The sequence below is a fragment of the Hippopotamus amphibius genome, chromosome 3 (assembly GCF_030028045.1).
Source record: "Hippopotamus amphibius kiboko isolate mHipAmp2 chromosome 3, mHipAmp2.hap2, whole genome shotgun sequence".
In the NCBI taxonomy this organism is placed as follows: domain Eukaryota; kingdom Metazoa; phylum Chordata; class Mammalia; order Artiodactyla; family Hippopotamidae; genus Hippopotamus; species Hippopotamus amphibius.
In genome coordinates, this window is record NC_080188.1 from 78966128 (window position 1) to 78981007 (window position 14880).

The 14880-nt window shown below is 39.6% G+C and overlaps 1 protein-coding gene across 4 annotated transcripts in view; it reads right to left on the bottom strand.

The window, feature by feature from the left end:
* NR3C2 (nuclear receptor subfamily 3 group C member 2) overlaps window positions 1–14880 on the bottom strand; it is a 337688-nt gene that overhangs the window by 65922 nt on the left and 256886 nt on the right. For all 4 annotated transcript variants that reach the window (XM_057728082.1, XM_057728081.1, XM_057728079.1 and 1 more), the window contains exons 5-6: window positions 4376–4717; window positions 2712–2856 (exon numbers count right to left, since the gene is read on the bottom strand). In XM_057728082.1, the coding sequence (XP_057584065.1) occupies window positions 2712–2856; window positions 4376–4717 (487 nt within the window). The remainder of the gene's footprint in view (window positions 1–2711; window positions 2857–4375; window positions 4718–14880) is intronic.

Sequence of the window (14880 nt, forward strand, 5' to 3'; positions counted from 1 at the left end):
AAAATTACCATATACCCCAGTAATTCCACTCCTGAGTATACATCCAAAAGCAATGAAAGCAGGGACTCAAACAGATACTTATAAACAAATGTTTATAGCAGCATTATTCACGACAGCCAAAGGTGGAAACCACCCAAGCGCCCGTGACTGGATAAACAAAATGTGATCAATTCTTTTTATTTGGTAAAAACACAGTAACCATATTCTACAAAGTTGGAGTAGACACTAAATTAGCTAATACTGAGCTGTTCCTCCAAGGAGACATAGAGGGTGAGGTTCCTGGGGGCTACTGATCATCATATTTTCATCAATTCGTTTATACATAATCTTGTTTTACGTGTATTTCTGTTTAAAGACACCTTATTAACATATATTATGGATTCATTAACATTGAACTCACAGCCAACATCACTGTCACTCGTGTCTGAAAGAAGCTTACCTAACACCTGTATTTTTTTCCTAAGGCACATCATAGCCTTCTTGCATTTAGGAACTAGACAGCACTCCAGCACTCTGCCTGGGGGTCATTTTAAATAGTGAAATCACCAGCAGAAAGCACAACAAAGCAAAAAATGTGGCACTAAATAGACCATGGAAAAGACACTTGTGTGCAATATGAGAGCTGAAACAAAAAGGCAGAGTCTCAGCTGAAATGTACATGCTGGGTACCTCAAACTTATGCGCTCTGTGCTGCAAATGCTGACTTTGGGGTTACAAATAAATGTGCCAGAAGGGCAAAGCACAAATGAAATCTGCGAACAATGAGGTCAAGTCTACATACGTACAACGGAATATTATTCAGTAGTGAAATGAAATTCTAATAAATGCTACAATAAGGATGAACCTTGAGAACATTATGCTAAGTGAAATAAGCCAGACAAAAAAGGACACGTATTATATGGTTCCATTTATCTAGAAGAGGCAAATTCATACACCAGAGGTTATCAGGGCTTTAGGGGAAAGGAGGATGCTGAGTTACCACTTAACTGGTCCAGAGTGTCTCTTTGGGAGGATGAGAAAAGTACTGGAGATGGAGAGTGATGGTGGTGGTATCACAATGTCAATGCAATTAATGCTACTGAATTGTGCACTAAAAATGGTTAAAGTGGAAAATTTTATATTATACATATTTTATGACAAAGAATCAACAGAATCACTGAATAAGATTAAATGGGTCACTTGAATCTTTTTTTTTTTAAATTTTTTATTGGAGTAGAGTTGATTTACAATGTGTGAGTTTCAGGTGTACAGCAAAGTGAGTCAGTTATACACATTCACATATCCACTCTTTTTTTTTTCCACTTGAATCTTCTGTTAAAACAAAACCTAAAGGAGACACTCGGGATGGCACTAACAGAGATTCTCATTTACCCACATGTCCTCTTAAAACAAAGACCCACCTTAATGTGTTTCCCTTTCTTTTATTGGCCACATGGAGCAGCCTGCGGGATCTCAGTTCCCCAACCGGGGACTGAACCTGGGCCCGCGGCAGTGGAAACAGAGTCCTAACCACTGGACAGCCAGGGAACCCAAATATTTTTTCCTTTTGGTTTATAGACCATATTTAAAAACAGGCTTACTATTTAATAATATCAGCTGATTATTGAGGAAAACAAATAAATTAAAATGTGCATGTCAGCTGTTTGGCCTCACTTCATGCTTTTGGTGAAAATTTATGCACTAGTGGAATTATTTGTTCTGACTAATTGCCAAAAGAACGGTCATCCCAAGAACCAACAGCTGATGCTCTTCATTTATCCTGGGCTAAAACTGCCTCCACAGTCCACTGTATTTGGGTGAAGTGACACTCTCAGGGAAACTACCACAGGGACAATTTAGGTATCTTGGCACTACATGTCCGCTTTGTATCTTTCTTGTCACTTTTCTCTTTTATCACTAATCTATTTCTCATCTGCTTCCTTCCCCACTGAAAAACCCCTATTTTCATATCTCTAGAGACAGCCATCTGTTAGACTATGGCTATGGTTACTATCACCATTCAAATGTTCCTTTTTATTTTAAGTATTTCTTGACCCGACAATTACAAAGAAGCATGGCTGGATATAAACATGAACGAGATGTGCTAATGTAGAATGCAAACAATATTAAAATGTAAACTTAGCATAGGGAGGAATTCACGGCCAAGGAAAAATCTATTACAATTCTTTCAATCTTTTTAAAATGCATCATAAAACTAAAAATGTTTCACTACAAAATAACATTTTGGCTTCTCTTATGATCGCAAAGAAGGGTAATTATGACTGTCATGAAAACACATTGAGCAGCTGTATACTGTTAACAAAAGAATCATTATATGAATACGTTCAAAAACTGGCATTTTATACATTCACATTTCCTAGAAATTAGACAGTCTCCCCAACTGGAGTAGATACCAAATGAGACTGTTTTCTATTAATTGTGGCTTTGTACCAATCAACTTTTGGGAGTCAATTGGATTGTCTTTCTTTGGGACAATTCCCACATACTATTATGTGAGATCTGTATACACTGATTTATGTATACTCAGATATGCACATTATAATTTTGTAAAAAAGTAATTTTTAAGTTCTCGAATGATAGCTTTTTAACTCTTAAAAATGTATCAGTGGATTCTTTCACAAAGGTACATCTGTTTAGAGATCATATAAAAAAGCATAATGAATAACTCTTCAGTTTATTTTATGAAGGTTAATTAATTAATAGGTACTTACTCATTAAAGACTAGGTCTGGTGCAAAATAGAGAAATTGGCTGTTCGTATGTTTGTATGATCTCCAGCTCAAGGCAAATGATGACAGACACATCCAAGAATACTGGATGAGGGTAATTTGGTCCTCGAGAGGCAGGTTTTTAAATCCTGAAGAACAGAACAATTCATCACAGAAATACACTTAGCATTTAAGCACGTTCCAGGAAGAAGCTTCTTAAGTTAACCCCAAATAGCTCCCTTTCTATCAATTCCACAGTTATTTATTGAGCACCTACCATGGGTCTGGCCCTGTTCAACATTTCAGGTTAAATTCACCCTAAATTCTCAATGAGGGTAAACTGCCAGGGCAAAGAAGACTAAGATGTTCTGGGAGTTGCACTGTGGATGGTGGTCTACAACCCTTAGTTAGATGGAAAGAATTGGTGTCAACCTGTACCACTTGTTTCATCTTACTCCCAATGAATAACTTTAAAATAAAAGATAATTTAATGACTGTCAACGCCCACATATCTGCAATTCTGGTGGAAGATTTTCGCTTTCATGAGCTTGCAGTGATTGAAAAAGCCTTATTCCTTGCTTCCCCTAATCTGGGATAATGCCAGACTTCAACAAACATTTGAGGCAGAATAAGCATTCTTGATGCCTGTCCTCCCTCATCCACAGTCTTCCTTTCTGGGCCTCAAGCCCTTCTTTTGTTTCTTTTCTCACCCTCTGTACTCCCAGGGCACCAGGGTATTCTCCTGTTTGTATAGTTTCACCTGGGCAAGGTCCCCTTCAAAGCATCAGTCATCAGAGCTTTCCCCAGTCTTAGAGCTGCTGGTTGACCACAGGTCATTTAAGAAATTGCTTTGGATTAATGAACTGGGACAGTATGATTGCAATTCTAAGTGCTATTTCTATAGATTAATAGGGGCCTTATTAGTAAAATTCTAGAGCATAAAAAATGACTAAAGTAGGAATTTCAAGGACAATTTAAGGGGTGCTGGAGGTAAGATGATATTTTCAGAGAGACACTTTCAGAGGCCCCTATAGCTTACTTGACAGGTCTTTTTTTAAAATTAATTTTTATGGGAGTATAGTTGATTTACAATGTTGTGTTGGTTTCTGCTGCACAGCAAAATGAATCATATATATATATGTGTATATATATATATATATATATGCATATGCATATATCCACTTTTTTAGATTCCTTTTCCCATATAGGTCATTACAGAGTATTGAGTAGAGTTCCTGTGATATACAATAGGTCCTTATTAGTTATCTGTTTTACATATAGTAGTGTGTATGTGTTTTGATTTAGCTGGTCTAGACTTAGATTAGCCCTGATTATAAGCTGCTCAAAATGGGCCCAGTTCATGCTTTGACAACTGGAATGTATTTTACCTTATTAACATTACTGGGATGAAATCTTCCATTTCAATCCTCCACATAAGAAATGCATATGTTCTATTAATAACAGAACCCTTAACTCTAACTTCTCAAGAGAAATGAGCACATTCACCAGGTTTTTTTCTACACACTTGATGCACTGGACGTTGAGTAAAAAATCGGGTGTCAGGAATACATAGAAAGCGAACTCAATGCACTGCTGCATATGGTACACTTTGTTGCCCTGACGTGGCCAGTTCAGGAATGCAGACCCTGCAACGTGAGGCCATCCTACCTGGAATTACCTTCGCCCACTTCACGACCTGGATCATCTGTTTGCCTGCTAAGCGGTTTAGGGTGGAGAGCAGATTTTCGGCGGTATCTGGTTTGGAGCTGTCATAGCCTGCATACACAATCTCAGGTTCGATGGTTTCAAGGACCATAGAAGGGGAAGGTGTGAGTGCACGGGAAATCGTGGCGAGCTGAGGAACCAGCGCCGAGTTGACTGAGGGCTCCTGCGCGGGAGCGATGTATGTCGTTCCTTCTTCTGGGCTCTGGGGGGGTGGGGGTGGGGGCGGGGGCTGCGCCTGTTCCTCGTGAATGCCTTTTAACTTGCCCAACTTCTTGGACTTTCGAGCTGTAAAATAAATAAATAAATACAGAAACCACAGGGGCAAATTAAGATGATGTTTAGCATGGTATCATATAAAGCACAACACTTCTGTATGTTATACACAAATGTTGCTGAAAGAGGACATCTTAAGAGTTTGCATTACGAGAAAAAAATTCCATTTCTTTCATTTTGTGTCCATATGAGATGATGAATGTTCACTAAACTGGGATAATCGTTTCATAATGTAAGTAAGTCAAATCATTATGCTGTACACTTTAAACTAATAGAGTGCTATATGTTGATTACTGTCTCAATAAAACCGGAATTAAATAATAAATAAATAAATAGCACCATACAAAAAGAAAGAATTAAAAAAAGATTATGTTTGGCATACCTTACATGAGGTAAATTGCAATCAAATACTGACTTACATTGACTAAAGCATACTTTTCCTCTAAGGATGTCTTATACTAGTAGGGTAATGAGACCCTTTTCAATATTTTTCTGATTTTCAATATTTTTCTGATACCAGGCACTGTCCTAAATGCTTTCTATAAATTAACCACTTTAACAATTTTATGACTAGGCACTATTACCATTCTCATTTTATAAAGAGGAAACAGATCAGATGGGTCAGGAAAGCTGTCCAAGATTACACACTTAGTATATGTAAAATAGAGTTCAGAGCTCAGAGGAAGGATCAGCTACTTCAGATGCTGATAAGTTACATATGCCTCAACTAAATCTTATATAAGCCAGTAATTCCCACCTATTACCCACCAAAGAGTTGGCAACAAGGGCTAGACTCGCCTGATGGAGCTTATTGTCTCAGTGCTGTCTCGGCTCCCTCTAATTAGCTCTCCCTGGCCCTTTACTTAAACCTCTTTGGTGCTTCTCTACCACTTACTCTTCCTGTTGAGGTCCATGTGCAAGCACTTGCTTACTCAGAGTAGTTATTTTGTGCACGTCCTGTTAGACCAATGTCCCTGGCTCCACTGCTGACTGCTGACACAGAAATATTGGGTGTTGCTCTTCTTTTACAGCCCTCATGGAACCCTGCTAAACGCTATGCCTACACAAAGTGATTTACAGATTTCCACTGAACGAATGGGAGCTCAATCAACCCCAAAGCAAGGCAACAGAAGGGAAGAAATGAGATCTCTGGATGATTCCAAATTGTAGCGCTAAGTAGTAAACGTACAGGAATTAATGCTATTAAAAAATGCAGCTGTGACTGATAACAATGCACAGACACAATCTTTAAAAATCTCTCCTACTCTATATTCTTACTATAAACAATTCACATGTCATATAGCCTATAACTAAAAGATATCACAATACTCTACAGGAATACCACTTTAGATTTTTAGGGGAATGATGTACAAGTGACCATGCTCTGATTTACCCAGAACAGTTCTGGTTTATGCTTGTTCCCCAGCACGATTATTAGTAGGTGCACTGTTTACTCCTAAAAGTACCACATTTTGGACAATAAAGAGTGTGTTCTTCATAAAACCAAAGAATCAGTATAAACTTTCACAGCAACTGCTTTTTTAAAATTTTTTTATTGAAGAACGGTTGATTTACAATGTTGTGTTAATTTCTGCTGTACAGCAAAGTGACTCAGATATATACATATATATATATTTCATATTCTTTTCCATTATGGTGTATCACAGGATATTGAATACAGTTCCCTGTGCTATACAGTGGGACCTTGTTGTTTATCCATCCTATGTACAATCGTGTGCATCTGCTAATCCCTAACTCTGAATACTTCCCTCCCCCATCTTCCCTCCCCCTTGGCAATCACAAGTCTGTTCTCTATGTCTGTGAGTCTGTTTCTGTTTCATAGATAAGTTCATTTGTATCATATTTTAGATTCCACATGTAAGTGATATCATGGTATTTGTCTTTGTCTGATTTACTTCGCTTAGTATGATAATCTCTAGGTCCATCCACGTTGCTACAAATGGCATTATTTCATTCTTTTCTATGACTGAGTAATACTCTACTGCATATACGGACCACATCTTCTTTATCCATTCACCTATCGATGGACATTTAGGTTGTTTCCATGTCTTGGCTATTCTGAATAGTATAATAGCAACTATTTATCGTTCACATTTCTCTTGAGGGCTCTTACAATAGATAGGGGAAAAGAAAGACTGGGGAGGTGGAAGGGAGTATTGGGAGGTAGATGGGAGGACTGGGGGATGGATGGCAGGTGGGTGGAGTGGATGGGGAGATGGACAGATAATGGGGAAGATGGGTGAATGAATGAATAAATGGATAAAGGACAGAGAAAGCTCAGAAGTGCCAAACTGAGTTTAGAGCTATGGTAATAACTTACTTTGCAACTGTAAGGTTTTCCATTTTATTGAGGAATTCATTAAAAAATTTTTGAAGTACCAGACACCTTCAACTTAGTTCTAACATGTGTGGGGAACTTACAGGATACAAATTTAACATAGAGTAGGGCTATGCCACAGCAATTAACCTGATTTTCAAAATGACCATTCCTGCTTATAAGTATGGGCATTAATATATTTACGACTTTCATCACAGAAACACTGATTCAGATAAAAGACAAGCCACTATCCAACAACAGACATATCTACCACACAGTCATTAAACACTGGAATTGTGCTAAGAGATGAACAAGATATAATTCCTATCTTTAAGGAGTTTGAAATTAGCAAAATAATTAAAAAATTCACTTATTTCAGATGATTTCATTTCTCATGGACCTCCTCCTTCAATAAAAGAGGCAGAAAAACCTGAGTTTTAGAATTGTCTGAATGAAAAGCAGATGTATCCTATTCATACATAATAACGGGAACGGTTGACAAAGTACCGCTCAGCAGTGCTGAGCATACAGTAGGGTACCAAGATGCTTCTGATGAATGAATGAGTGAAAGAATTAAAGAAAACATAATCACTAAATACCTCAAAAACTAGGCAAAACAGAGGAGGGGACTTCCCTGATGGTCCAGTGGTTAAGAATTTGCCTTCCAATACAAGGGACGCAGGTTCAATCCCTTGTTGCGGAACTAAGATTCCACGTGCTGTGGGGTGACTAAGCCTGCGTTCTCTAGAGCTCATGTGTCACAACTAGAGAGCCAGTGTGCCGCAACTACTGAGCCCGTATGCTCTGGAGCCCGACTGCCACAAGTAGAGAACCGGTGCTGCACCTAAAGAGCCCACACACCATAACTAGAGAGAAGCCCAGGCGCTACAATGGAAGATCCTGTGAGCCGCAACTAAGACCCAACACAGCCAAAAACAAAAACAAAATAGAAGAGGAGAAGAAAAGAATCAAACATGCAGATGATCTCAAATGCTGGTCAATGGATGACTATATCTTATAAGAGCTTGAGAAAATCCTCAATAGCACAGATTAGTCATTTGGGGAAACAGATACTTGGAACTAACTGCCCCTGTGTCACAGAAACTTTTCTCTAAGCCTCAACTGATTCAACCAAAAAATGAGAATGATAGGGTTTCCCTCTCCTATCTCACAGAGGGCTCAATGAGTAAGAAAACCAGAAACAATGCTGAAAACTATCACTAACATCTGAAATGGTGCTTCAATGTTACTTCCATCCTTTCACATAATTTCGCAGATATTAAAACTACTCCCGTTCATTAAAATGTCCTTATCCCTTATAAGACTACATTTGATGATAACTATCATTTAATTGATGAGAAATAGCCAAGGGTGATAGTCTCAAATTTTATTAAAAGTGATATTTGCCTGCAAATTAATTATAAAATTCATACTTGTTTTAGGCCTTTGATCTATAATGCTGTGTCTATTGTGGCTGATTTAAGGTCAATGTTATGAAATATCATGCAGAAGAATGCTTAATATTTTCTTTAGCATTTATACACAAGGCTGTGGCCTGTAGCAGAACCTATTGAGAAGATTATCAATATAAGGTTTAGCATTTCAGCTACATTTAATTTTATGCTGTGATTTTATGAATATATGTGGGACACTTGGAACTGAGTAGTTATTTACATTTCCTTAAATAGTTCAAGAAAATAAATATTTTCAGTGTGCAGATTCTTCAGCCAAGTGTAGTCATCCAGTATCTTTCTAAAAGAGTACAGTTACATAATACTCACATTACTCAAAGTAGTCCTCCTAAAATGCTTGAAAATTTTATACTAACACATGCCATCTTCTAAAATTAAAGCTCCTGAAAGTTGTTAATGTCTTATGTATTCCTGTAACATCACTTTCCATGATACTTATGCCTACTTGATAAATGTTTGTTGACAAAATGTATTTCATTTTGAAATTGTAATACATTTAAATAAAAACTACTACATATATGAAGTATTAATTTACTTCTGTTCAGGAAATGTAGGCAAGTTTGAGATTTTAGGATAAAATTTCTGAGTTATTGCTTTTCAAAATTTCTACTGTGTAATGATCTACTTGTAGAGTTATGACTCTGAAAATGCCACAGCTAAAACAAGTTCAATTTATTGAGCACTTATGCGTCAAGCACAGTCCAAAACAATTTCTAGTGGTCTTAAGCATTCCAGTGCTCACCATGACCCTACGATTAGGCAATATTATTTCCATTTCACAGGTGCACAGAGACAGGAAGTACTTCTTCAAGGCTGCAGGGCTGGTAAACACCAGGGCTAGATATTGAATTGGGCCATGGCTCAGAGCCCACACTCTTAACCTCCATGCTGTGCAGTCTCTCTTCTAATCCTTTTCTCTTTATCTAATTTGTTTTTTTTTTATATACTTTAAGATTAGCACCAGCTTTGAATCTGAGTGTATAATTAAGATGTGTACTAATTACACAGGAAAATCTCTGGCCAAAGATACTTAATGAGCATGTTCCCATTATCCAAAGCATCCGTGAACATAAATTAGGGGTCTTATCACTACCTACCACCTTACTAAATTAACATGGAGTTAATGGCCTTTGGGCTTCGGAACTCATGTTCCCAGGTGGCCCAGAGACCTGCCAGCAACAGTGGCAGGGTGTGTGTGTGTGTGTGTATTAACATGACTGTGAACGTCTCCCAGTCCCAGGTGAGCCTGGAGGAATTTCCCTTGTTCTTCCTGGATGTCACAGTAACAGTGTATGCTTAGCAGCCGCCCCCAGGTGCCAAGTCCTTAATGACTAGCAGTATCTTGGCAGGCACTTTCTCCTGGCTCTGCCAGGGGACAGAATGCATAGATTCCCCATGAACTGTTCCCTCAGGAGCTGCCCAAAGGGGAGGCCCTGCTTCCCATGCAGACTGATAAACAGAACAGGAAGCAGGAAGCATCTGGTGGAATTCCTGATGGGGTCTCAAGATTCACAAAGGCCCTGAAACATGGCCTGACTTCCTTGTTGGTTTGCTCTACCTCCTGATGCCAACCTGGTCTGCTACCTACCCTTTGGACAAACTACCGGTGTGGCAGAATGACAGCCAGCTAAGAATGACATATGTTGCTTCTGCATCCCCCAGTAAAACGATGAGATGCAGTACTTTCATCACTATCTTTCTCAAGTGTGTTCAATTATAGATTCTTTAGACTTAGAGACGGGTCACTGGGCCAACTCCTTTTTTTTCCAATCTGGATTAGAATGAAAGACTGATGGGGAGCTTTTTCAACCACAATATTTCACTGGAAAGATGTAAAGTGAGAATTCTGTCATGTTAGAAATACTGCATGTCACGTCTTGAAATTTTAGGCTTTGGCAGTAAATATTAGAGAGGATATATTGAAGTTATATATGAAAACATGTATTTTTCTGTTCCAGGCCAAATGTAATTACTGGTTTAAACCCACAGGACAATAACAGCATTCACCCCAGCATCTTTCTTTCACAGACCATTTCTCTTGCCACTTTCCTCCTAATCATGCTTTCTTGTTTTCCTCGTTCCCTTTATCTGCATGACTTCTCCCTTTCTCCTGCCAGGGGAGGAAGACACTGAGAGTTAGGGGAACAACCAAGTGTTTTTGTGTCATGAGATCAAAGGAAGGAATGCCACCTTCCCACAGATTTAACCGGTTTTGCAGCAAAACCGCTCTCACTTTTACTAATAGGAAAAAGAGCATGTATGGTTCTCAAGGCCATACACACTAACAGAACTGGGCGAGGGTCAGAGGCACATTGCTTTGTGAATAAATAGTTAGCTTCTCAATTGATAAGGAAATGGCATTCCAATTATTCATACATCTCCTTGAGTGGTTAAGGAACTTGAACACTGGATGTTTTAAAAAGTATCCCTAAACATTCTCACATTAACATACCTAATTTAGCAAATTAATAGGCAATATTGATTTTATTAGCATAAAAAACATGCTAAGGCAAACTCAAACCCAACCTTGGACCACTTTAGGACATTCCATACCCCTCCCCGGCCCGCCACACGCACACACACACAATGGTAACCATGTGAAGGGCACTTTAATTAGCTCTATTGTGGTAATCATCACACAGGTATACTGGTATCACAATACCACACTGTCCATGTTAAGTATATATCATTTTTTGTCAATCATAACCTCAATAAATCTGCGGGGGAGAAAGACATTCCAGATTAGTGGATCTCCATAGATTACATTTTAATGTGTGTATAGAGATAACCAAAGGTATCTCTCATATCTATAACAAACATAATTTTGTTGCTATTGTTACAGAATACATTTGAATGCATTTATCTACAACTTAGCAAGTAACTAACATTCACCCATTGTGTAGAAAGTGTCCAGGTTTTGTGAGCAGTGCAACGAAGAGGAAGACCTGAGCCCAGGCAAGAGCTTACAATCTCAGGGCAGCTGGATCCATACATAAGAAAGCAATCAGGTTTATAAAGTGGGCTATGGTAAGTCTGGCGTCACTCTTCCTGGCTATACATGTGGTGAGTCAACAGTGGCAGGGAGACACTGGTTTATCTTTCTATGAGCGCCTCCGCCTTCTTGTATCCCTCTGTGTTAACTGTACCGCATCCTGGTTTGCTTTTGGTGTGATTCAAATGACACTGAGGGCCCACATGGAACAGTCACTTCCCTGTGTGGGGAACCACCTGCTGTGAAGCACCACTGACCACCTTGAAAGGAGAGTCCCTCAGACCAGAAGCCAAATCTGAGCAGAGACTCCAGGGAATCTGATGGAGATAGAATAGGGGTCCGCTGCTTTTGCAGAGACAGTGACAAGGTTCCGGAAGACAACCCCCTGGTGACACCTTCTGATACCTTCCCCATTGGAGTCGGGGATTCAGAAAGGGGCGAAGCCAGCAGCTGCCCGTGAGATACTTCTTGGGCTAGACGGCCGATTAACATGACTGTTGGTATTTATATTTTTGGTAATTATACTCTTTTTTTCCCTCCTCTAATACTTAGCAACATTTTCTCCTCCCTTTTTTTCTTTTACTGCCAGTCAGGCTCAGGAATGTTTGTACATGGAAGGATGTGTCAGGGGGAGGGTTCCAACTCTGGCCAGAGCTTTAAAGCTAAGGCAGCATGTCTTTGAGGTCTGGCCAGACCGGGACTGCATTAAACCAAGCAAGGGTCTCAGAAGAGGAGCAAACAGAATGTCTCAGAAGAGCAGCAAACAGCAAGCCTCTTGGTGATGGCTCTGGGTAATGGAGAAAGTTTCCAGAGATTTCTTCCACCGAAACCTTTGCTGGTTTTGTATTAAGACAAGAGAGAATGGTAATGGATTGAGTGGTAGTGGGCTGCGCCACTGTAATTCCAAAACTCCTTCTGGCATCACTTCTAAAGAACCACAGGCAGTGGTGGGGGGACGGAGGCAGCCTGCGCCTCATGGCCAGGTGCGGTGGACAGTGGATTTATTACACGGAACACCCCCTACCTGAGCCTTGCCACTGCTGTGCTGATATACACCTGAGAGTATCAGAACTGAGCAACAAAATGACAAAGGCTCCATCCACAGGCTTTGGACCAAAAACGCTTAGGGGGCAAAAAAAAGTGAAAAAGACTGGGATTGACGTTATTCTAGAATAGAAAATGAGGCATATAAGAAACCAAATAGCAATTTCAAAAACTTGACAAGCCATTTGCCAAATCACGGTGAGCATCTACTTTCTATTTCCACTGAGGTCAAGATAAGATCTAAAGGGTTTAAAGGGCAGAAGCAGGGATTTAGATGAGACATCAGGAGAATTTCCTCCAAGTTTTCTGGAATGTGTTATGGAGAGAGCCTGGAATGCATGACCGGCAAGAACATGTAATATTCTTTTCTAAAAACTCTGAACTAATAGGCAGGCAGGTTCCCTGCTTGCCTGAGCGCAGTTATGCCCTGTGGGAGAAGGATGATGAAATGAGTTATCGAGACCCAGTGGCCATACGAGGGAAGGAAATACGACCTCCCATGTACATTCCAGGCTTCCGTGTGTCTGAGGGGAACTTCTCTGGCTCATATTTGTCTGAAAAACAGGAATAAATCCCTTACACTTGTAAGTGTGGCAAGAGATAATTTTAGCAGTATTTTTCCAAAATATACTCCAAGGGCAAATACTGTGATTGCTGGATGCAGGCTTGGGAGAACGTCCAGTGCCATGGAAAAAAACCCTAAAGTTATATATGCTTCCTTTTACCCTACCCCCAGCGTTCACATGCCCCCCCCCCCTTTTTTTTTAACTTTTACCATGTAAGGTACAGAACTATTTGTTCAGGTCTGTATTGAAAATGGGCTCTGTGGTTTCTCCTAATCCTGAGATTATCTAATTTTTTTTTAAGTGGGGGAAAGAGTTCACAGTAAAGAGCTATGGTCAATTGAGAAACTGTATGTCTAGCATGATAGCATCTTTTGAAAAAATTATCCCACTTAATCCTCATAAGTGCCCTGTGAGGTAGGTACTATTGTTAGCACCACTGTACACAGAGGTACAGTGGTTTGTACAGGGTCACAAGGATGGTATGTGGTTAGGGTGGCAGAGTTAGGAGAAGGTGAATTTTTGTCAAGTCATAGAAAAAGAGAACAGAGAAACCCTATCGCATATGCAGAGGGCAACAGATCAGGAGGTCAAAGGGTTATGAAAAGGACTTACAGCCTGAATGACTTTTCTAGACTATCAGCGAGGTTGCCGTTGGATCATCTCTAGCAAAGAGATCAGCAGCTTTTTTTAATGGGAGACATAGAACAACCTGTACCAATACACGGGATGCTTTCTCGCCTAATTCCCTGGGCAGGACAGTCAATTTCTGTGTCCTTGAGGGTTGCTGCTGCAGCAGATAAGCCAGTCTTTTTGCTTTTTCTCCTTGTTTTGACACCTTAACTCTGATGGCAGGAGAAATCAAAGGAGGCCGAAATCAAACCAGTCTGTATTAAAAAACAGGACTTATTGGAGGAAGAACTTACTACTTCTGATTAAAAATAAAGTTCTTATGTTCAAGACTATTGAAATGGTTAGTAGAGATGGATTCTAGTACATGGAGTCAATGTACAAATCCAAATGGCATCTTTTATAAGTATTAGTTTAAACTTTATGTATGATCTTACTTTATTTCTGCATCATCAATAAAACAGAATTCTTGAGGTTAAAAAATGAAGTTCCTAAGTTCCATTGCAACTGATAGCTGAGTTCTTTGAATAAATATATTTTTAAAAGCAATCCCACTACTGGGCATATACCCAGAAAAAACCATAATTCAAAAAAGACACAGGTACCACAATGTTCACTGCAGCATTATTTACAATAGCCAGGACATGGAAGCAACCTAAATGTCCATCAGCAGATGAATGGATAAAGAAGATGTGGTACATATAGACAATGGAGTATTACTCAGCCATAAAAAGGAATGAAATTGAGCTATTGGTAGCGAGGTGGATGGATGTAGAGTCTGTCATTAAGAGTGAAGTAAATCAGAAAGAGAAAAACAAATACTGTATGCTAACGCATCTATATGGTATCTAGACAAATGGTACTGATGAACCTAGTGGCAGGGCAGGAATAGAGATGCAGACGTAGAGAACAGACTTGAGGACACTGGGGGCGGGGGGGGAGGGGAAGCTGGGAGGTAGTGAGAGAGTAGCATTGACATATGCACACTACCAAACGTAAAATAGATGACTAGTGGGAAGCTACTACAGAGCACAGGGAGATCAGCTCCATGCTTTGTGAAGACCTCAAGGGGTGGGACAAGGGAGGTTGGGAGGGAGGCTCCAGAGCGAGGGGATATGGGGATATATGTATACATA